General features: G+C 46.4%; 1 protein-coding gene across 1 annotated transcript in view; it reads left to right on the top strand.

The window, feature by feature from the left end:
* Positions 1-279: 279 nt before the first annotated feature.
* Positions 280-24647, top strand: part of ZFAND3 (zinc finger AN1-type containing 3) — a 214705-nt gene continuing 190337 nt past the window's right edge. Inside the window, exon 1 of the mRNA XM_029047294.2 lies at positions 280-407. Within this exon, the coding sequence (XP_028903127.1) occupies positions 337-407 (71 nt within the window). The 5' untranslated portion in view covers positions 280-336. The remainder of the gene's footprint in view (positions 408-24647) is intronic.

Raw genomic sequence — 24647 nt, forward strand, 5'->3', positions numbered from 1 at the left:
TCTCCCTCGGGCCGATCCATTGTGACCGCCAGGGGAGGGGGGGGGCCCGGCGGCCATTGTCCCGTCATCGCCGCCTCGCCGGGAGGCCGAGGGGTCCGACGCCTCCGGGGAGACGAGCGGGGCCGGGCGGCGGCGGCGGCGGCCTGCGGGGCGCTGCCTTCCCTCCCTTCCCTCCCTCCCCGTCCTGCGGGCGTCGGACTCCCCCCCCGCCGGCGAGTGGTGCGTCCCGCCTCCAGCTGACCGGCCTGGAATCCCGGCTGGGAGCCCCGCACTCGCCCCCGCAGCCTCGCCACTCGCCCCCCGGGACTCGCCCCCCTCCCCCCGGCCGCGACCACCATGGGGGACGCCGGGAGCGAGCGCAGCAAAGCGCCCAGCCTGCCGCCCCGCTGCCCCTGCGGATTTTGGGGGTGAGTCCCCCGCCGGGTGGGGGAGGGGGCGAGGCCTGGGTGGCCCGGGGGGGGGCTAGCAGGGGGCGGGGGGACTAGCCCGGGGGGGGGGAGGGGCTTGCACGGGGGAGGGGAGCTTAGCCCGGGTGCAGCTGCACCTCGGGAGCCATGCAGGGCGAGGCTGGAGGCCTGCCTTTGCACGGTGGGGGATGGGGGGGCTCCCTGCCCCTCCCCCCCCAGCTAGGTGGCCACCGGGCTAACGACCAGCCTCCAAAATGGGGGTCCCCCTCCCCCCCATTACTCCCACCCCCCCCGGAGCCCATCCATCCATGCATTCACTCGTGCATCCCCCCCTCTTTAGGGCCTCCTTACTCCCCCCTCTTTATGGGCAGCCTAATGATGCCTCCTGGGGCGCCGCACACTGCGCTAAGCGCTAGGGTGGAGAGGATGGGGTCCAGGGGAGAAGCAGCGGGGCGACGAGGGTCGGGCCTGGGAAGCAGAAGGTCGGGGGAGGGGGGGGTCCGATCGCCGCTCGGCCACTTGCCTGCCGGGTGACCTTGGACCCGTCACTTCTCCGGGCCTCAGTCTCCCCGTCGGGGAAATGGGGGGTGAGGTCGGGAGCCCCACGTGGGGCGGGGACTGGCTCCAACCCCGTTGGCTTCTGTCCCCCCCAGCGCTTAGAACAGCGCTGGGCACCTAGTAAGCGCTGAACAGCTGCCATCCTGATCACAGGGCCTGGCACATAGGAAGCGCTCAGCAAATACCATAATTAGGATGATGATTACAACACGGCCTAGTGGCAAGAGGACGGGCCTGGGAGTCAGAGGTCGTGGGTTCTAATCGCAGCTCCGCCACTTAGCTGCCGCCTGACCTTGGGCCAGTCACTTCTCTGGGCCTCAGTGCCCTCGTCTGAAAAATGGGGATTGTGACAGTGAGCCCCACGTGGGACAGGGACCGTGTCACCTTGTTTCTATCCCAGCGCTTAGAACAGTGCTTGGCACATAGTAAGGGCTTAACAAATTCCACTATTATTACTAGCTAGTTGAGTTGGACACAGTCCCTATCTGTCCCTATCTATGCACTTGCTCAGGGTCACACAGCAAAGTGGCAGAGCTGGGATTAGAACCCTTGGCCCTCTGACTCCCAGGCCGAGACTGTTAAGTGCTTACTGTGTGCAGAGCACTGGACTAAGCGCTCGGGAAAGGACAAGACAACAATAGTGACCATCCCTGTCCACAACAGGCTCACACCCTAGAGGGGCCCGGGGGTGGATGGGGAGTTGGCATCACCCTGTCACAGATTGATTCAATTGTATCTATTGAGCGCTTCCTGGGTGCAGAGCACTGTGCTAAGCACTTGGAGTGGACAATACAACAATAAACCGCCACATTCACCACCCATAATGCTTATACAAGGGCTTAATATAGTGTTTGCACACAGTAAGCGCTCAATAAATTCAAATGAATATTGAGTTTATATGTCCACATCCCGCTGCCATGGGGGGCTTTTAGGGACCTGGGCAAGGGGCACTGATTGATTTGTAATTTTGTTTATTGGTATTGTCTGCCTCCCCCATTCTAGAATGTAAGCCTGTTGTGGGCAGGGATTGTGACTACTTATTGCTCTCTCCCAAGCGCTTAGCACAGTGCTCTGCCCGCAGTAAGCGATCATTAACCACAATCGAATGAATAATTGTATTGATTGAGCACTTGTTGGGTGCAGAGCAGTGTACTGAGAACTTGGGAGAGTTCACTACAACCAAGTGAATGTATTGATGGAGCGCTCACTGGGTACAGAGCACTGTACTGAGCGCTTGGGAGAGGACAATACAACAGACTGAGCAGACACGTTACCTGCCCACAAGGAGCTTACAGTCTGGAGGGGGAGACGGACATGAGTATAAATATAGAAAATACCGATATGGACATAAATGCTGTGGGGCTCTGACTGAAGCCTCCCCCCCATAGACTGTAATCTCTTGTGTTGTACTCTTCCAAGCGCTTAGTACAGTGCTCTGCACACAGTAAGTGCCCAATAAATATGATTGAATGATTAAAGGGTGCAAATCCAAGTGCCAGGGCAAAGCAGAAGGGAGTGGGAGAAGAGGAAATGACGGCTTAGCCGTGGGAGGCCTCTTTGGGTTTGCATTAGTAACAACAAATACAAATCCTTTCTCATCAAACATGTATCAGAACAGTAAAGAATGTTCTTCCAGGATGAGGTCAACCCGCACTCTTGGGTTTTGTGGGAAGAAAGAAGTGTTGGGCGGGTGAGGCGGGGTTTGGCTTTCCAGGCGGCTGATTGCCTCAGTTTCCCTATGTGTTGTGAGGACAGAGTTGGGGCAATGAAGGTGCTTTGGGGATTTAAAAAAAAGTTATTCACATTCACGATACATTTTGGAAACAGGAAGATTCCCATATTGTGCCTGGTGACAAAATGTTGGGTCAGAGCGGCAGACAGCCATGTTTTAGGTCAAGGGAAGAATCTTCCCCCTTCCTAAAGCCGGAAGAAAGAGTGTCAAGCGAGTTCCCTTTTCAATTCTGAATATCCTCCTAATTTTTCTGTTTGGTATGTAGTGGGTAGTTGCTGGTGGCTTAAGGGGTGTCAGTCGTATTTATTGAGCACTTTTAGGCGCATGGGAGAGTAAAGTATAACAATATAACAGACATATTCCTTGTCCACAACGAGCTTCCAGTCCAGAGGGGGAGACAGACCCTACTGGGCCACGTGGACAGGCTCGTAAAATCTTTTTCTGGAATATTCCAAGGAAATTCCTTGGGAAAGAAGCTTGTCTCTGCCACCTTACCTGAGTGGTATGGCCCTTGGTGTGAACAAGGCCGAAAGCTAAGGCTACCCTCTGGCTTGGATCGATGACCTTTGGGCATTTGAAATTCACTCTACACTCAACCCCACATTACTTATGTACATATCTTTAAATTATATATTCTAAATTATTTAATATTCATCTGTTTCCTCCTCTAGACTGGAACTCTTTTGTGTGGTACTCTCCTAAGTGCTTAGTACAGTGCTGTGCACAGAGTAAGCAGGTAATCAATACCATTGATGAGGAGGAGGACATTTTTGGAAATGGGATATGTGAAAAAATACATTTTTGTTGACAGGCTAAAGTTAAGGGTTGCTAAGAGGGTAGATGATGATCTCTCCCCCTCCAGACTGTAAGCCCATTATGGGCAGGGAATGAGTCTATTTTGTTATATTGTACCCTTCCAAGCACTTAATACAGTGTTCTGCCCACAGTAAGCATCAATAAATGCGATTGATTTTGCAAAACCTACTGGCTTTTTTCCATCCCCAAGAAATTTGGAGATCAGCCCCTTTATAGGAAATCTGAAAGTGGGCTAACGTTTCATTAAGGCGCTGAGAGAGTGAGACCGAGTTTTCCAAGTTTTTGCCGTTAGAGAGGAAGCGTAGTGCATTGTTTCTGACATCAGTCTTATGTTCTAGAAAAAAAATGTTTTCCCAAGTATCAAATTGTGGAGCATTGTTCCAGAGAGTGGGCTTAAAGAAAGTAGGCTGTGGGAACAAGTCAAGTAGTAAACACTTAGGTGACCTTGGTGTCATTATAATAATAATGGTATTTGTTAAACGCTTACTCTGTGCCAAGTACTGTTTTAAGCGCTGTGGTAGATTCAAGGTAATCAGGTTGTCCCATATGGGGCTCACAGTCTTAATCCCCATTTTACAGATGAGGTAACTGAGGCACGGAGAAGTTAAGTGACTTGCCCAAAGTCACAGAGCTGACAAGTGGCGGAGCCGGGATTGGAACCCATGATCTCTGAATCCCAAGCCCGTGCTCTTTCTGCAAAGCCACGACGCTTCTAAGGCTTGGAAGAGAGAACTAGGATTGACCCGTGGGGAGAAACTGCATTATATTATTATTATTATTATTATTGATAAAATATGAATGAATCCATCAATAGTATAAATTACACATTAATTATATATTTATGTTAATGTCGGTCTCCCCCTGTAGCCCATAAACTCATTGCGGGCAGGGGAATGTCTGCCAACTCTGTTGTGTTGTATTCCCCCAGGAGTTTAGGTGCTCTGCACCCTGTCGGCGTTCAGTAAATACCATTGACGATGATGGTATTTATTGAGCGCTTATGGGGGTGCAGAGCACTCTACTAAATGTTTGGGAGAGTACAGTTCAACGGGGTAAGTCTAGACGATCCATGCCCACGTGGAGCTTAGAGATTGGATGGGGAGGCTGACGTGGAAAATAAATTACAGATGGATATGTACATAAGTGCCGTGGGGCACTGAAAGTGATTAAGGGAGCAGCCCCAAGTGCCGAGGTGACCGGAAGGCAGGGCTTTGCCAGGGAAGTGAGGGTTTAGTTGGAGAAGGCCTCTTGGAGGAGGTGTGATTTTAAGAGGGCTTTGAAGATGGTGGGAAGAGGTAGTCAGAAATGAAGGGTTGGAGGTCCTGAGCCAGAAGGGGATGTGGGCAAGGGGTCAACAGGGACAAGGTTGATGATAGAGGAGTAAAGTGTGTGCCTTGGGTTGAGGTAGGAGATCAGGGAGGTAAGGAAGGAAGGGGAAGAGCAGATTGCCTGCCTTAAACTCAGTGGGAAGAAGTTTCTGTTTATACGGAGATGGATGGATAGCCATTGGAGGTCTCAGAGGACGGGGAGATGGTTGACTAAGCATTTTTGTAGAAAAATGATCTGTGCAGCAGACTGAAGAATGGACCGGAGATGGGAGAGACAGGAGGCTGGGAGGTCAGCGAGGAGACTGATGCATCGGTCAAGGTAGGATAGGATAAATGATTGGATCAGCACAGAAGCAGTTTGAATGGAGAGGAAAGAGCGGATTTGAGCAATGTGGTGAAGGTAGAGCCGACAAAATTTGGTGATCGATTGAACATATGGGTTGACGGAGAGAGATGAGTCGAGAATAATTCCAAGGTTGCGGGTTTGTGAGAGAGGATGGTGAGTGGTGTTTTCTGCAGTGATGGGAAAAGACAGGGAGGACAGGGTTTGGGTGGGAAGATGAGATGTTCTCTTTTGGACACTTGAAGTTTGAGGGGGAAATGAGACATCCAAGTAGAACTGTCCTGAAGATAGGATGAAATGTTAGACTGCCGGGGAGAGAGGTCAGGGCTGGAGTTCATCTGGGAATCATCTGGCTACAGATAGTAGTTGAAGTTGTGGGAGCAAATGAGATCTCCAAGGGAGTGGGTGTTGATGGAGGAAAAGAAAGGGATCCAGAACTGAGCCTAGAGGGACTCCCACAGTTAGAGGGTGAGAGGAAGAGGCTCTCCAAAGAAAGAGCCTGAGAAGGAGAGGCCGGAGAGATAGGAGGAGAACCAGGAGACAACTGTGTGTGGAGCCAAAGTTAGATAATGTTTCCAGGAGAAGGGGGTGGTCCACAGTGTCAGAGGCAGCTGAGAGGTCAAGGAGGATTAGGATGGAGTAGAGGCCATTGGGTTTGGCCAGAAGGCGGTCATTAGTGACCTTAAAGAGGGCCGTTTCTCTGGAGACAGCTGGTGTTAGCAACCCGCTTCTGTGGAGAAGAATGGTAGGAGGGAGATGGGGTTTGGTCTTTTTTTGGTCTTTTTTTTTTCCGATAGGGGTATGTGCTCATGTTTGAAAGCAGTAGAGAAGGAACTACTGGGGAGTGGGCACTTGAAGAGGGCAGTCAGAGATGGAAGAAGGGAGAGGACAAGAGTTTTAATGAAGTGTGAAGGGATGGGGTCAGAAGTGCGAGTGGAGGGAGTAGATTTTAGGAGGAGGTATATCTCTTCTCGCAGTGATAATTGCAGTATTTTTGTTTTATTTTTTAATGGCATCTGTTAAGCTCTTACTATGTGCCAGGCACTGAACTAAGCGCTGGGGTAGATACAAGATAATCAGATTGGACACAGTCTTTGTCCCACATGGGGCTCACAGTCTTAATCCCCAATTGACAGATGGGTAACTAAGGCCCAGTTACGTCACAATTGCTTACTATGTGTCATACACTTGTTGATGCAAGATAATTAGGTCATCTATAGGAAAGGAGATACTAGTTGGAAAGAATAGAAAAGTTCACAATGCCCTTGCCCTACCTGACCCGTAAAAAGGACTTTTATTTCTGATACAAAACTCTAGCAATTTTTGGGTAACCAGATTTGCTGACAAAGAGCAGTGCCCAGAGACACTGAAATGGCTTTCCTTAGAAAGAGCGTATCGTTGTCAAAGTCCTCTTTGAGGTGGGTGCTTAATGTAGAAATTGAGGAGGATGTTAATGGACATTCACCAACCTTTCCCAGCTTCCTCTGCTTCGGTTTCCAAGACAAAGGAAACTTCACAATTGAAGATGATCCATGATAGCATTTATCCCATTACTGAAGGCCAAGTTGACTCAAGTCCTGCACACCTATAAAATGGCCAGACTAAAATGGTTTAATCACCACATTTTTCTCAAGCTTTTTTAAAAATGGTATTTGTAAAGCGCTTACTACATGCCAGGTACTGTTCTAAGCACTGGAGTAGATACAAGGTAATCAGGTTGGACCCAGTCCATGTCCCACGTGGGGCTCACAGTCTTAATCCCCATTTTACAGATGAGGTAAATGAGGCACAGAGAAGTGAAGTGACTTGCCCAAGGTCACACAGCAGACAAGTCGTGGAGCTGGGACTAGAACCCAGGTCCTTCTGACTCCCAGTCCCGTGCTCCATCCACTAAGCCGAGCTCTTAAGCCTACTTCTGTTAAATAGTGGCTGGTAACTTTACTAAGGGTCATCTTCTATTTGAATTTTCATCTTTAGAAAGAAAGTTATTAGTGTTTGCCTTAATCCTGTGGAGCGCTTTCAAATAAACGCTTTTGGGCATTTAATGGTTCTCTGCCTCTCCTATCAGGAAAATGCAGGTGAAAGATTCTCTGCAACACTTTACTTTATGAATGCCTTGCTTTATAGTTTTGCCCCGAAGTGGGGGATCAACTTCACTTTCCCATCAGGGGACCCTCTGACTAGGTGCTAACTGTAGACCGTAAACTCGTTATGGGCAGGGAATGTGTCTGGTAATTTGGCGGTATTGTACCCCAAGTGCTTTGTACAGTGACTTGTACATAGGAAGCCCTCGATACCGTTTGATTAACACTTTGAGAACGAAGCAGGAATCCCCAAATCTCCAAATTTCTTATGGATTGAACTCGGAGTTCAATCCAAAATTCCAGGAAGTTAGTTTTGGCTTACTATGAAAGATGAAGTCCTTCTCTGTGACAGTGCTCTTGATTTGTTTCATCCTTTGTGGTAGAGCTGACTTATGTTGAATGTTTTTTGGCTTGTGTAAGCTGATGAGGAAGGAAATGCCAAATGGAGATTTCAATGCAAATGTTTTGAAAGCAAGATAGCTAATAGTCTCAATTTTACTCCCAATAAGAGTGAAATGTTATTGCAACGCATTTTTTTTTTTGGGGAATGTGAACTGTAACTTTCACAGAGGTTCCCATGAAGACTCCGTTGAGCGTTACGGCTTAGAAGACACTTTACCCATTCCCGAAAGGACCATGTGAATATAATTAAGTGAAATGGAGGCTTTGCTGACATTATGGGTTCGTTAAAAGTGGCCACATCTTAAATAGTTTGGACACCTTGGTTGAATTAGTGAATCTCATCTCCATGAATGGATTTTGGACAGCCGAATTGAAGGAAATAGACCTAGAGAAGGCCAGAAGGATAAAGATCAAAGGTGAAGAGGAACGAGGAACGGAATATAAAATGATAGAGCTTGGTAATGAGCAGGGTTCAGAATGTGGTTTTTGACCCTTCTCTCCCTCCCCCACCCCCCAAACCCAATACTTGATAATTATTCAGCTTTCAGAACTTCTGATTTAAACAGTTCAGACTTACAAAAAGTTTTTTTGGGGGGGGTTTGTTTTTTTTTTTGGCAGAAAGAAGCTTTTCCCTTACTGTACCAAGTTGAAATCCTCCTCACATTCTTTGCCTTGAACTAGTTTAAAATAATTAACAACAAACACAGAAACATGATAGAGTATGTCTAAATTGGTTCATAGTGAGGCTAGTGTATTCTGACTGCAATGCGCCTGTTGAGTTAAAAATGAGAGAGAAAATTCTTCAGTTCACTTGAATCACGTCCCAGACAAATAATTCAGGAGTGGATTTCTTTCAGAAGAGCAGGGATTTGAAAAGTAAGTTGTTCATGTCATATCAGTTATACTCCAGTTGAAGCACCTGGAGTCCCACCATAAACTCTTAGGTAGGAACAGTAGCAGTTCCTGGAAGCCGCAGAAAAGTGAAAGTCCCCTGAAACATTCCTCTAGACTGTGAGCTCATTGTGGGCAGGGAAAGTGTCTGTTTATTGTTGGGTTGTTTATCTGTTTATCTACCCCAGCGCTCAGTCCAGTGGTCTGCACACAGGCAGCGCTCAAATACAATTGAATGAATGATGGAATGAAACATTAAGAGCACTGAAGAATTTGGAAATTTGGTCCTGTACTCCTCGAACCCAAAGCGCTTAGAACCTTTTTTTCTGCTGCTTTTTCTGTAGGGAATTTATTTTAACGTCTGTAAAATGGAGACTTCATGCCTGTTTTCCATCCTGCTTAGATGGCGAACCCCATGTGGGTCAGGGACTGTTATAATGATGGCATTTGTCGAGTGCTTAACTATGTGCAAAGCACTGTTCTAAGTGCTGGAGTGGATACAGGGTAATCAGATTGGAGAGTGTCCCTGACCCACATGGAGCTCACGGTCTTAATCCCCATTTTACAATGAGATAACTGAGGCACAGAGAAATTAAGTGACTTGCCCAAAGCCAAGAACTGGGATTAGGTGAGGGCCCTTGTGACCATCCCAAAGACAAACCATCAGGATAGGTATTGCCCGCAGTAGAACGAGCAACCGAAATGTCAGTCAGTGAGTCAATCGTATATATTAAGTGCTTACTGTGTGCAGAGCACTATAGAGAAGCAGCATGGCTCAGTGGAAAGAGCCCGGGCTTGGGAGTCAGAGGTCATGAGTTCGAATCCCACCTCTGCCACTTGTCAGCTGTGTGACTGTGGGCAAGTCACTTCACTTCTCTGAGACTCAGTTCCCTCATCTGTAAAATGGGAATTAACTGTGAGCCTCACGTGGGACAACCTGATGACCCTGTATCTACCCCAGCGTTTAGAACAGTGCTCTGCACATAGCGCTTAACAAATACCAACATTATTATACCAACTGCTTGGGAGAGTACAATCTAACAGTAGAACAGATATATTCCCTGCCCACAGCAGCTCACAGTCTAGAGGGGAAGATGGACATGAATATGAATAAATCAATTAAGAGTATGGACAGAAGTGCTGTGGGGCTGGGTGGGGGGAGATGAATAAAGGGAGCAAGTCAGGGCGAGACAGAAGGGAGTGGGAGAAGAGGCAAGGTGGGATTAGTCAAGGCTTCTTGAAGGAGATGTGCTTTCAATAGGGCTCAGAAGGAGGGAAGAGTAAAATTGTCTATCGGCTATGAAGAGGGAGGACATTCCGTGCCTGAGGCAGGACCTGGGTGCGAGTAGTGAGGTGAGGTAGGAGGGGCAGGGTGATTGAGGGCTTTAAAGCCGATGGTGAGGAGTTTCTGTTTGACGCGGAGGTGGATGGGCAACCACTGGAGGTTTTTGAGGAGCTCGAGTGCTGTTGGGCTTTGGCGACAGAGACTCAGCAAAAGTCAGACTCACTCTGGGTGAGAGCAGGAGGAATTCCAGACCTTTAATCACATCTGCTCCCGGAGCTGGGCCAGATGCCATGCTAACGTAGGGAAATGTGTTTGGATTTAGGCTGGAAGAGCGAATGTCCTATTTGGGGCCATCCACATTCTCCGGGGCTGCCCTTTTTGGCTCCCGGCCTTGGAGGAGGAGTCAGGACCGATAGTTCTAGCAGTACTCCGAGATTCTCTCCCTCGCTCCAACCAGAACACTTTGGACTGTGCTTGTGGGTTCTTGCTAGGTTTAAATATGCCAGTCTCCATCATTATAAAGATAATAATAATAATAGAGATTTTTGTTAAGCGCAAACTATGTACCAGGTGCTGTACTAAGCACTAGGGTAGATGCAAGATAATTGCTTTGGACACAGTCCTTATCCCACATGGGGCTCACAGTTTTAATATCCATTTTCCAGATGAGGAAACTGGGACCCAGAGAAGTGAAGTGACTTGCCTAAGGTCAAACAGCTGACAAGTGGCAGAGCCGGGATTAGAAGCCAGGTCCTTCTGATTCCGAGGCCCATGCTTTATCGACTAGGTCACGCTGCTTCTCATAATTTTCTTCCATCCCCCCTCCCTGCCCCTTTGTAAACCAGATGCCTTTCCTACTTGAAACACTTGGAGTTTCAATTTCTTTCAAAGGCTTCTGGGTGCCATCATTCTCTCAGTCCTCAGCCTTGCTTTACACGGGTGTGCTGCCTCTGCATTCTCTCCCCACTAAATGATAAGGTCCCTGAGGATGGGGATTGAGTCTTCTCTTCTTTAACTCTCCAAGCTTCAAATCTTGTCTTCAGCAAACCTCAAAGGACACCGAAATTGTTCTTGGGAAAATCCGTGTTACTGACACTTGTTGAGATGATTTCGGGCCCAGATATGAACCAGCATGTTTTAAAACAAAACTAAACAAGTGGCCGCTTGGAAGCTTTACATTGAGGTGAAGAGGGGGTGTGTGTCTTTAAGCACTGGTCTCGTTAACATCATAATAATGATGGTACATGTTAATAATAATCATAATTGTGGTATTTGTTAAGTGTTTACTATGCTACAGGCACTGTACTAAGGACTGGGGGGGGGGGGGTAGCGGCGGAATATAACCAAGTCAAGTTGGACACAGTCCCTGTCCCACGTTGAGCTCACAGTCTTAATCCCCAGATGAGGTAACTGAGGCTCAGAGAAGTGAAGTGACTTGCCCAAGGTCACACAGCAGACAAGTGGCGGAGCTGAAGTTAGAACTCATGACCTCCTGACTCCCAGGCCTGGGCTCTATCCACTACACTATGAATCACTCAGTCGGAACTATATGGGGATGGGATCGTGGAATATGTGTCTGGAAATGGCATTGCTAGTGGAAAGTATTAACTGCCGTATTGGTCCTTGGTGCCGAATGGGATTAGAACTCATGACCTTCTGACTCCCAGACCCATGCTCTATCGACTAGGCCACGCTACTTCTCTAAGCGCTTCTGTTAGGTGCTTCCTATGTGCCAAGCACTAAATGCTGGGTTAGAGGCAAGTTAATCAGGTTGGACACAGTCCCTGACCCACATGGGGCTCACACTCTTATCCCCATTTTACAGATGAGGTAACTGAGGCATAGAGAAGTGTAGTCACACAGCAGACGTGGCGGAGCCGGGATTAGAACACAGGTCCTTCTGACTCCTAGGCCTCCGCTCCATGCTCTAAGCCACCCTGCTTAACATCAGATTGTTACTGTGAAATCAAATGAAGAGAAGCCAGTGGGTTTTTTAGGCTGTTCCCACAGGGATCTAGGAACCAACTTGTACAAACCTGGGGTTTTTTTATTTTTTTTAATGCGAAACTGTATGTTGCGCATGAACTGTACTTTATATACAATCTTCACAGTTGGATGGGGCTTGTTGCCTTTTTTTCCTTCCGTACCTACAACCTTACACGACTTGCTTCTGCCATTATTTCTGCTTGTCTTGTGGAGTTTTCTTCATAAATTTTCATGAACAGCCCACAGAAGATGTTCAGTTAGACATCAACTTGGGTGTATTTTATCCCTCGGGTTGATGATGAAGGGACCTAGCCATGTGCGAGGACCACATCCAGTAGTCAGTGGATTAACACATCTGTACCCAAAAGGGCATGGCACACCTGTTTGTGATGTTTTAAACTGCATTTTAGTTGAAAGAGTACTCTTTTTTTCCCCTTGTGTTCCTTTTGTGAAAGTTGGCTAATAATATAATAGTTGTGGTATTCATTAAGCGCTTACTATGTGCCAGACAGTATACTAAGCACTGGGGGGGATACAAGCAAATCGGGTTGGACACAGTCCCTGACCCAAGTGGGGCTCACCGTCTCAATCCCCATTTTCCAGATAAGGTAGCTGAGGCCCAGAGAAGTGAAGTGACTCACCCAAGGTCACACAGCAGACAAGTGGCGGAGCTGGGGTTAGAACCCATGACCTCATGACTCCCAGGCCCAGGCTCTGGCCACTACACTATGAACCACTCAGAACTATATTTGTAAGTTGGGATGGGATCGTGGAATATGTGTGTGGAAATGGCATTGTTAGTGAAAAGTATTAACCGTCGTCTTAGTTTTTGGGCTGAGTGATGTCATCAATCAATGGTATTTATTGAGCACTCACTATGGGCAGAGCACTGTACTCAGCACGTGGGAAAGTACGATATAATAGAGTTGATAGATGCATCGTACTAAAAACTAACTTTTAAATAGAAACAGTCCTTGCCTTCCAGGAGCTTCTTGTCTACCGGTAGACTCTTCCTGAGATTGTGAGCATTCATTCAGTCGTATTTATTGAGTGCTTACTATGTGCAGGACACTGTACTAAGCGCTCGGGAGAGTACATGCAACAATAAACAGACATATTCCCTGCCTATAATGAGCACCGTTGGATTGTGTGATACTTGAGGGCAGGGATCATGTCTACCAACTCTATTGTCCATGGTGCTTAATACAGTGCTGTTCACATAGTAAGCCCTCAAGAAATACCAGGGGTCGATTGCTTGGCCTGGGGTTAGGATGAAGTAGATGAATAGCTGGTCACACAGAGAAAGCCAGAGCTGACATCCAAGCAGTAGCAAGCCACACACCCGTAGCCATAAATGAAAGCTGTCTTCCTAATTGTCGATACAGCAGAAGAGATCATTTTATGCAAAAACATCATCAATATCTCTTAGTTTCGTTTGCCGATGGATCAATTACTTGTCTTTTGAACTTGATATCTTGAACAAAAATCTTTTATAGCTTCAGGCTTTGAAACAAAAAAGTGTTTGCGTGCATGAGAAAGAACTTGAAGCCAGATTTATTTCTGGTAATGGTTTGGGGAGGTTTGTTAGGAAAGCAAGGTGATGCCTTTTATTTAAAAAAATGGGCTGGGTCTTAATGTGGCTCACAAAAGGAGAAAGCATTAGGATTTTTGCTAATGGCAGTCATATTCAGTTTGTTATTGCCTTAAGACTCCTTTTTTTTAAAAGTAAGATTTTTCAGAGCAATAATATAATTAGGTGTTTCATCAGAATGGCTGTAAGGTTCAGTTTATTCATATTTACAGCTGAAGTATTGAGGAATTAAGAAGTTTTAGTGTTGCAGTCTGTCATTTTAACAACTGAACAGGCATTATTTCGTGTGAACTATGTGATCACGTTGAAAATTAGGACTATGGTCTGTACAGATGCACCACTAGAGTGTGATGTTCCTTAGTGTTGTGCTGTTGTTAGCCATTTCTCCCATAACATGGAAGTTGCGGTCTTGGAGAATCCTAAATTAAAGAACTCGTGTCCCAGGGCTCTAGGCTATGAGCTCGTTATGGGCAGGGAATTTGTTTATTGTTGTATTGCAGTCTCCCAAGCACTTAGTACAGTGCTTTGCATGCGGTAAGTGCTCAGTACATTTGATTGAGTGAATGAATGAACAGTGTTCTAGACTGTAAGCTTATTCTGGGCAGGGAACATGTCTACCAAATGTTACACTGTCTTCTCTTAAGTGCGTAGTACAGTACTCTGCACAGGATAAACCCTCAATAAATGTGCCATTGAGAGTACTCATGACTTGGCCAGCACCATGTCAGTCAGTTGTACTTATTGAGCACTTACTGTGTGCAGAGCACTGTACTAAGCACTTGGGAAAGTACAGTATAGCAGTATAACAGATATTCCCTGCCCACAACGAGCTGAACAGCCTAGAGAAAATGTATATCCACAGCCTTTTCTCCCGGTATTACAACACGTTTTGTGCACAAAGGCATGTTTTTGGAACAGCATTCCCCAATTCCACTTACATTTGCTATCCAGACTGTATAATAATCTTAATAATTGTGGTATTTGTTAAGGGTTTACTGGGGGGCAAGCACTGAACGAAGAGCTGGGATAGATATCACACACTCAGATCTCTCCATGTCTCCCTACTCCTCGAAAACCTCCTGTGGCTGTCCATCCACTTCCACATCAAACAGAAACTCCTTACCATCGGCTTTAAAGCCGTCAATCACCTTGTCCCCTCTTACCTCTCCTCGCTAATCTCCTCCTCCAGCCCAGCCCGCACACTCCGCTTCTCTAATGCCAGTTTTCTCACTGGGCCTCGATTTCGTCTGTCTCACCGCCACATCCTCGCCTAGCCTAGAACTCCCTCTCCCTCCATATATGCCAGACCTCTACTCTTCCCCCCCTTCAGAGCATTATGAAGGTCACACCTCCTCCACAAGGGCTTCTCTGATTTAAGCCCTCTTTTCCCCGGTTCGCTGTCCCTCCTGAGTCATCTCTCTACTCTCCCAAGTGCTTAGTACAGTGCTCTGAACATAGTAAATGCTCAATAAATACCATTAATTGATTGACATAGGAAGCGCTTATGATCATATGCTATGTATTTATACATAATAGAATAATGACAATATACATAATAGAATGAGACCGGAGTGTACTGTTGTGTTAGCAGTGCTTATTGAATATCAACTGCATGCAGAGATCTGTAACAAGCACCTGGGAACATATATAAGAAGTAAAAAAGACATGTTCCCTGCCCTCAAGCCGTTTACAGTACTAGGCAAGGAAGCAAAAGATATACATTGGCCTATATCACAATTAAAAGTGAGACAATAGAACAAGCCAATCTCTGGTGGCTGGTGTAGACTCTGGACTGAAATGGGCAGGGTACATGTCCCCTAATTCTGTTGGAGAGTACAGAGTACAGTGCTCTGCACCTATTAATCACTCTATAAATACCACTGATTGAGTGGATGGGACAGCTTCCATAGGCGAAAGGCAGAATTTCTAGGAGACATTATTTTATGAAAGGATTAAGTTTTAAGTTGTCAAAAAATAGCATTAGTGAAGTGGTAACTTGATATCGCTTCATTTCAGAACTCCCCCTCTGCCTTTTTTTTCTTTTAAACTTCCAAAGATCAAGAAATATTTTGACCCCCCTCCCTCCCGGCCCTGTTCTTTATGTAGCTGCTTCCCTTTGATTGTAAAAAGACCTATTAGGAAAATTGCAGGAGTTCTTGGAAAAAATTCTGCTTCAGATCAAGTGGTGGTTGTGGTTGTGGAAGCATTGGGAATCCATTCCTAGAGTCTTGGAAGAAATGGCAGGTTGTACATGGCTGGACAATACTCAATAACATTCAAACAAGGAAATGAGTTTCTCACCAGTGAACTGTCAATATGATTTGCTAACTAGCCCATTTGAACCCTTCATGTAGTTTTTGCTGGCTCGCGGCACTAGACCCGTACAAAGTAATTGAAGTCTGCCGACTGTGCCCTTGGAAGTATTAGCTACTTGTTTAATTTGAAGTTTGAATTTTTGCCGGCTAACTCTTCGGCTTCATAGACCGGGACAGACGGTGTGAATGGATTGAACGCTTTGCGCTTTTTTCTATCTGGAGGTGGAATCTCAACGTTGTCAAGGCTTCCCTTCTTCCCTCCCTTTCCCCCGACCCCACCAAATTTTTCAAGAAGCCAAACAGAAGCTGAGAGAGTCAGAAGGAGCAGCTTCTAATCCTGTCTCCGCCAATCGGGCAAGTCACTTCACTTCTCTAGGCCTCAGTCACCTCAACTGTTGAATGGGGAGCCCCGTGTGGGACAGGGACTGTGTCCAACCTGATTGATTTGGATTTACCCCAGAGCTTAGAATAGCGTTTGACACACAGGAAGTGCTTAACAAATACCATAAAAAGAAAAAAAATTAGGCTTCCCTCACCTTGTGTGCACCTGTGTTTTCAGAAAGTAGCCATATCTGGTGCCACTTTAGACAGGGTCAGTATTCCAAAAGTCAGGTGCCACCTCAGATTAGCTAGAATATAAATTGCATCCCTTATTTATATACTTAAGCTCGTCTTGGCTAGGGAACATCTGTCAACTCTGTTATTTTGTAGTCTAGTCTGTAAGATCCCTCTAGAATATAAGCTCGCTGTGGGCTGGGAATGTGGCTATCGTTATATTATACTCTCCCAAGTGTATATCCTACTTACACCATCCATTCTGCAAGTTTGCTTGGCGGGGGCGGGCAGGAGAATCCTGATATGGCAAAACGCACAGATCTTTATCCTAGTGCTTAGTTCAGTGCTGAACACACAGTCACCACTTAATAAATATGGTTGCTTCTATCCCGTCCTCAGAGCCTGCTCATACGTGGAGAGTATATCAAATGAGAACTGTAGAACAAGATATGTCCAAATTCATTTTGAGTGGAAGCAGCATGGCTCAGTGGAAGGAGCATGGGTCTGGGAGTCAGAGGACCTGGGTTCTAATGCTGACTTTGCTCCTTGCCAGCTGTGGGACCTTGGGCGCATCACCTTCTCCAGGCTTCAGTTTCCTCCTCCATAAGGTGGGAATTTATTGCCCATTCTCCCTCCTAGTTTGACTGTGAGCCCCCTGTGGACAGGGGTCGTGGTCCAACCCGATGACCGTGTAGCTATCGCGGTGCTTGTAACAGCCCTTGACACATAGTGCTTGACAAATACCAGAAAAAAATGCCAGTTTGTCTCAAAATAAGACAGGTGGCCATCTGTTGCAGGCTCCTAAAGCGGTAACTCTCTGAGTAGCCTCCCGGTATAGAAGAGGTGACTCAGAACTAGCCCAGATATCCATTTCCCCCACCTCCTCCTCCTGGGCAGAGATCGAGGGACCACCACCGGCCTGGTTCTCGTAACTGGACCCGGTTCCGGCACACAAACCTCTAACCGCTGACACGTCGCCCTAAAGGGACCGCGTTATTGAGCCAGGTAATTTGCAGTCTCCGGAGAGCACACAGGAGGGTGGATGCGAGCCACGCGAAGGGCCGGTTTAATTGCGTCATAGACCCGAGAGCCCCAAGAGGAGTTCTGTGGCACTCCTACAGAAGACGCCAGCACCCCTTTTCTACTCAGTCGCGTCCGACTCACCTCATCATTAGTGTGTGTGTGTGTTTGAGCCACCTGGGCGATACCAAAAAGATCTGTTGGGTGAAGAGGAAGTAGGCTTTGTCTCACCTGTAATTCAAGTGAGTCAACGCTAAGTCACCGCGTGACATGTGTTTGGACTTGGAAGGGCTTCTTTTAAAAGTAAAGCCTTCGCTGGAGAGAATTTTCTTCTTGCTTCCCTTAGTGGTTTTCCAGTAAAATGATCATGGCTTCTTGGTGTTTTTAGTTTGTCAGCCAGTCGTATTTATTGAGCGTTTATTGTGTGCCGAGCACTGTACTATGTGCTGGGAAGGCTTACAGTCTTAGTCCCCCCTTTACAGATGAGGGAATTAAGGTCCAGAGAAGTCAAGTGACTTGCCCCAGGTCACACAGCAGGCAAATGGCGGAGCCAGGTTAGAACTCAGGTCCTTCTGATTCCCATTTATCCTGCAGTCTAGCGTCTTGTGTCTTACATGGTACCTACGTTTGATGAGGAGAAGAGAGTGGAGACTAGGGTGAAGCTGCAGTAGTACTGTCCCAATTAGGGATTCCCCAAGTTTCATGTCCTTATTTGAATTATTACAATGTATTTAGGGCTTGCAACCCGCAGAACTCTGGAGTGATTTCCTAGAAATCAATGAAGACTCTGGCTCTGGCCCACCAGGCTAAGTCAGGGAAGACGGCCCATGTAGAAAAAATGAGAATCTAATCCGGGCCTCAGGAAAAACAGGCCACCGTCCAACTCTTCAAAAGTATAAACAGGAAATAATAATAGGAATCAGTGTTTGGAAGGGGCAGTGTCTTGGTACCTCAGTGCTTTGGGGGAAGCGGTCCTCAGCAAGAAACTGCCCCCATCTCCCCGATTCTGTGGTGATGGGAGGGGTTCTGCCCATCCTCTGCTTCTTGGGGGATGGAAGCTTTTTCTCTCACCCCACCCCAGTGGCTGCTTGGAGGAGGGGGTGCTGTCACCCTCTGAAAACCCCTGGAGCCCCATTGTTTGGGGGAACTCTGGTACTAGGGATTCTGGCGTAGTGGATAGGGCACAAACCTGGGAGTCAGAAGGTCAAGGGTTCTAATCCCGGCTCCATCACTTGTCTGTTGTGTGACCATGGGCAAGTTGCTTCACTTCTCTGTGCCTCACTTACCTCACCTGGAAAATGGGGATCAAGAGAGTGAGTCCCATGTGGGACAGGGATTATGTCCACCCCTATTTGCCTGTGTCCACTTCAGCGTTTAGTACAGTGCCTGGCACATAAGTGCTTAATAAATAACCACAATTATTACTATTTTTACTTTCCCCTTCCCAGGAGGGTCTCCTCTTCCCCACTGGCTGATGAGAAGTGGCTTAAGTGATGGGATTCTAGGGGTGCAAGGGTAAAATGGACCTCGTCTAAAGCAGCAAGGAATGTAAATAACTTGATATCTCTTCATGTTTCGCTTTTCAGATCTCTAACACCTGTAGGTATTTTCTTCTCCTTCAGTTCATTAAAGCACATTATTATATTTTTGAAAGTGCATTTGGTCTCCACTTCGGGAACCCCTTCTCTCAGCGGGTAGAGAGGAGGGAATATGGAGTAGCCAACCAAATTACCGATTCTAATTCCACGGGTGCTGTTGTAGTGTCATAAGCTCCTCTCTTTGCTCATTATTTTCTCAGAAATTTTCCTTCCAGGCGGAAATTTATCATGCCCAGGCTCAAAGGTAAACTTATTTATTTTTGCCGAGGTGTGTGGGGGGGAACTTGAACAAAATGTGTCTAGCTGTGGGTTTTTTGGGTTTTTGGGTGTTTTTTTTTGTTATGTGAACAGGGAAATGTTTTCTGCTGGCTAACAGTCAGAATTTGTTTTTTGCCCTTAGGTAGCAGAAGTAGCTTGCTCTTGAAGAATTCCAGCTTGGCACATGCCTTTTTTCTCCCTGAGAAATGTGATAGCTTGTTCAGGTTTTTAGAAAACAGCTTCGAAGCAATTTGATGTATTGTCTTAAGCATTGACTTGGGCATCAGGAGAGCCAAGTTCTGTTTCTGCTTCCTTCAGTAGCTTGCAGGGCCCCATCAGTTAATAAACTTGGAGATGTCTTTGTTTGAGAAGAAGCTGGCCTAGCAGATAGAGCCACGGGTCTGGGAATCAGAAGGACCAGCGTTCTAATCCCAGCTCTGCCACGTGTCTGCTGTGTGACCTTGGTCAAGTCACTTCACTTGTCTGGGCCTCAGTCACCTCATCTGTAAAATGAGAATGACTCCACATGGGTCAAGGACTGTGACCAACCTGATGATCATGTATCTACTTCAGTGCTTAGTTTAGTGCCTGAAAAAAAAAGTAAGTGCTCAATGAATGCCATTTAAAAAAATGTAGTTTACCACATTCCGGAGATGCAACCTTGGAGAAAAGCATTTCCTTCCGTATCTAACCCAGCCCTTAGAACAGTGCCTGGCATATAGTAAGTACTTAACAAATGCCATTCTCATTAGTACTGATATCTCATCATGCTGACTGAAAATTCCGCTCCAGGGTAATGAGACAACGGTGACCATGTGTTTTGTCCGTTGAGTGAGCAGATATAATAATAATTGTGGTATTTGTTAAGCACTTACCATGTGCCAGAAGTGAAGTGACTTGCCCAAGGTTACACAGCAGGCAGGTGGCGGAGCTGGGATTAGAACCCATGACCTTCTGACTCCCAGGCCTGTGCTCTATCCACTAAGCCTCTCTGCTTCTCACTCTGCCCCTCTTGCTTGCGGACTTCTTCTCCTCTGGCTATTTAGCATCCCAGACCTCCTTCCCAATAAGCGATCCACTCCTTTTTGTTTTGCCCCAACCAGGCGAGCCCGACGAACTCGTCGTATTCGACACTTGGAAAAGCAGTCTTTCTAATGGCTGATCCTGAGATTGGCTTTTGAAAAGCTATACTAATTGGCAGCTACTAGAAGCGGACAGATTTAGGCCAGGTAAAATCTGGAGGTGTCTGTCAGCCCACAGTAGAGTTACAATCACCCACTTTAGGCCCAAGGGAATTTTATTCTCATTTTCAACTTGAATAGGGAGGCCTCATTAGATCCTGGGAACAGCAGCACTGACAATGGGAAGATGCCTGGGATACTTCATCTGGGGGGGAGTATTCCTTTTGTCCCTCTAGCCTCTCAACAACTTTGCTATCCGCATGCATCGTTCCGACTGGTGAAAAATGCATCTGTTTCCCCTAGCTTTTTAATTGGGGAAGGTTAAAAAAAAAAAAAAAGGCTGGGCTTTAGCCGCCGTGTTATCGGCAAAACTCATTAGGAACCTCACAAACTGGCGAGGGAGCTGTTTGTGTTGAAAGTGACTGAATTAACAGAGGTAAGTAGGAAAAAAACGTCAGGCTGGTGGCGGTTGAGTTCTGTGCGTCCGAGGACAATTGCAGGCAGAGACGAGAGTCGTTGAGGAAAGCTGTCAGTTTTCAGACAGGAAAGGCAACATTTTGGTCTGTTGCCTCTAAAGCTGTGATTGGGTTTTGACAAGTGAAATCCTCCAACAGCAACTTTTCTTGAAAGGGGGGCTTTTACCTCCTAAAAAAAAAAGTAACAAAAAAAACTCAGATCCGAAGCTTGAAGACAAAAGACTGTTCTGAAGGTGGGTTTATTGGTAGCTTCATCAGGTGCAAGGAATTAAAGTAAACCCTGACTACAGATGTGATTAGCTCAATTACGGCTGCTAGTGGTGGCAGTATGTGAGTACTCAATCAATAGTATTGAGTACTTTCTGTGTGCAGAGCACTGTACTAAGAGGTTGGGAGAGCACAGTACAACAGAGGTGGTAGACACATTCTCCACCCACCATGAGCTAACAGTCTAGAGGGGGAGACAGGCATTCAAATACTTTACAGATTGGGGAAATGGGCGAGAATAAGAATCGATCAATCGCTCAATACTGTCCTAAGCACTTGATTCTTCAGTTTCACCGCTCTGAATTTTACTGTCCTACCACCCAGCAGATAATACTAGTAGGATTGAGGGAAAATATCACTCCTACCTTGTCATTCTGTTGTATTGTATTCTCCAAACCGCTCAGTGCAGCGCTCTGCACATAGTAATAATAATTCATAATTATGGTACTTGTTAAGTGCCTACTATGTGCCGAGCACTGTTCGGAGTGCCGCGTCCAAGTTAATCAGGGTGGACACAGTCCCTGTCCCACATGGGGCTCACATTCTTAATCTCCATTTTGCAGATGAAATAACTGAGGCCCAGAGAAGTGATTTGCCCAAGGTCACACAGAAGACCAGTTGCAGAGCTGGGATTAAAACCCAGGTCCTGCTGACTCCCAGACCTTGCTCTATCCCCTAGGCCACGCTTGTGGGCAAAAAATATTCACGTATGACTGTAAGTTTGTAGTCATGAAGTTTCTTTTCACTTTTTCCTAAACTAGGAAGAGTGATCTCTTTGGAAATGTGAATAATTCAGGATTCTCCATGATATCCCTCCTGAACTCTAGCTGCTCAATAACGGACAATAATTCTTCATCTATCCCTTTCCTCTCCTGCTCTGGGAATAGTCTCTCATACCTTAAAAGCAAGGCCTCATCTTCATCTCTTTTTCGTTCTCATTTCCCAGAAATTTACCTCTGTAAATTTCCTCCTGCTCTTTGACAAAGTTTCCCTCCTTCGCTTTCTCATCTGGCTCACCTCACTGCCAGCTTTCATTTCATTCATTCAGTCAGTTGTATTTACTGAGCGCTTACTGTTTGCGAAGGTCTTGGGAGAGTATAACAACAGACACATACATTCCCTGACCACAACGAGCTCAGAGTCTAGAGGGGGAGAGAGACCTTAATGTACATACATAAATAAATGAATAAATTTTTTGTACCTCCTTCTAACCAGCTTGATATGTAACCTCTTTTCCTCATTCAAATCCCACTCCAAACCCCACCTGTTCGGTGAAGCAAACATCTGCCAGTTTCCACTCTTCTCCTCAGTCTCCCCCGCTCTGCGTGTTTGTACCAGTTTCAAGTTTGACTCATCTTAACCTCTTCAGGACACAAACCCATCTCCACTTCATAGCGTGGTGTTCACTGCCTTGTGCCTTTGTGCTGTAAAAATGATGAATTTTTTTTCATACTGGCAGTTTTTGCCAAGATTTTAGGTTAGGTATTTATGTTTTGGTAATGAACTTCTTATTCTTATTATCAATAATAAGAATAAGGAAAAAAAGCTCTCCATCTTGACTGTGGGGGTTGGGAGGGGAACTTCCGTAGAGGTACATACAAATAAATAGAAAGCTTGCAAAATGAATTTTAAAAATAGTATTTAAGTGCTTAATATACATGTGCCAGGCTCTGTACTAAGTGCTGGTGTAGGTACAAGATACTCAGTTGGACACAGTCCCTGCCTCACATGGGACTCACAGTCTTAATCCCCATTTTACAGGTAAGGAAACTAAGGCAAATGGAAATGAAGTGACTTCTCAAGGTCACACAGCAGACAAGTGGCAGAACTGGGATAAGAACTATGGTTCTTCTAATTCCCAGGCCCTTGACGTAACCAATAGTCCACACTGCTTCTCATGCTTCTTAAGTTCACTTAGCTGATTTAGTTTTATGAGCTATCAGTCAATCATATTTGAGTGCTTACAGTGCTTATAGTATAGAACACTATACTAAGCGCTTGGGAATGTACATTGCAACAATATAACAGACACATTCCCTACCTTTAGCAAAAAAAATTGTGGGCACTGCTAATATGCTGAGGATATCGCTAAAAGAAAATATTCTGCGCCCATTCAGTTTTGCAATAAAATGGAATTTTCCTTACCTGTTTCGGCCAGGCTACTGGTAGGAAATCAGGGAATATTATTCCATCAGCAGACATCCACTTGGTTAGAACGTGGTGTTGGAAAAAGTGGGCACATGCAACAGTCAATCAGGGCCCACATCTTATGAGGTTCGACAAGAGCGTTACTTGGGAGAACTCTGTGGGTCTAGAAGACAAAATGCTTTAAAAATCCCTTTAAATAATTTCGGAGGTGCTTGCGAAATGCTTGGCAAGTCAGCTTGCACAGTTCGCAATCTCTCTCTCCTTTATTCCCTCCTCTATCGCTCCACGGGTCACCTTCCTGAAATATTGCTCAGCACGAATCTCTTCCCTCGCACCCTGTCCCACCTCAACAAACACCAATGTCTGTCCCTCCGCAGCAAACGATAAACCCCTCTTTTCTACGGACACTCTGCCACACTCCAGCTGTCTCCATGCATGAGGAATTTGAAGTCTTGGAGAAACAAAGACACACATTCCCCGTAGTCAGAGTTGCGTACCTTTCATCTATCCTGGCAGGCAGTACTACATCTTGTTCTGGGAGGAGAACGGTCTTCTAATAAGATGGAGATGGCACCCTCCAGATCCCGCGCCTCAAGTAAAGCACGTGTACGGTCCGAACGACCGGGAAGCCCTGCTCTGTATTTGGGTTTAGGTGTGGTTTTGGCTCTGAATTCTCAACTTTTTCCCTGCGCTACTTTTCATCTGGGGGAAAGTTGGTGTCTTTGCCTATCTCCTAAGGCTTCACTCAACCCACGAAGTTTGAACTTTCTTGCCATTCATATTTGAAAGTTCCGCTTCTGCTTTGCCTCGGCGATCGGACAGGTAACGAACTTGTGCTCCCTCTTTTGGCTGTCGCTTCAATTCGGTGGAGAGTGTTACGCGAAGATGAAGCGAGGAAAGGGCAGGAAGCGTGAGCCTCTCCCACTCGCTGACCGTGAAGGCATTTTGAATGGTTTGATTTCTCTTATTCGATAATTAGATGTTAGTGTTAAGTGCATTGAGTTCTTCAGATGAAAGAGGTGGTGTGAAGATACTGGGATTTCGGGGGAAGCAGTATGGCCTAGGGGAAAGAGCCCTGGGAGTCAGTGCACCTGGGTTCTAATCCCAGCTCTGCTCCTTGTCTGCTGTGTGACCCGGGGCCAGGCGCTTGACTTCTCTTGGCTTTAGTTTCAAAATGGGGATTCAATACCTGTTCTCTCTCCTGCTTGAATTGTGAGCTCCATATGGGACCTGATCATCGCATATCTACCCCAGTGCTTAGGACAGTGCCTGGCACACGATAAGCACTTAACACATGCCACGGTTATTATTTTGGGTGCTTCCCTGGAAGAGAGAGATGGACTTACATAAATAGTAAGCTCGTTGTGGGCAGAGAATGTGTCTACTAATTGTGTGATAGTGTACTT

The sequence above is a fragment of the Ornithorhynchus anatinus genome, chromosome 19 (assembly GCF_004115215.2).
Source record: "Ornithorhynchus anatinus isolate Pmale09 chromosome 19, mOrnAna1.pri.v4, whole genome shotgun sequence".
NCBI lineage: Eukaryota > Metazoa > Chordata > Mammalia > Monotremata > Ornithorhynchidae > Ornithorhynchus > Ornithorhynchus anatinus.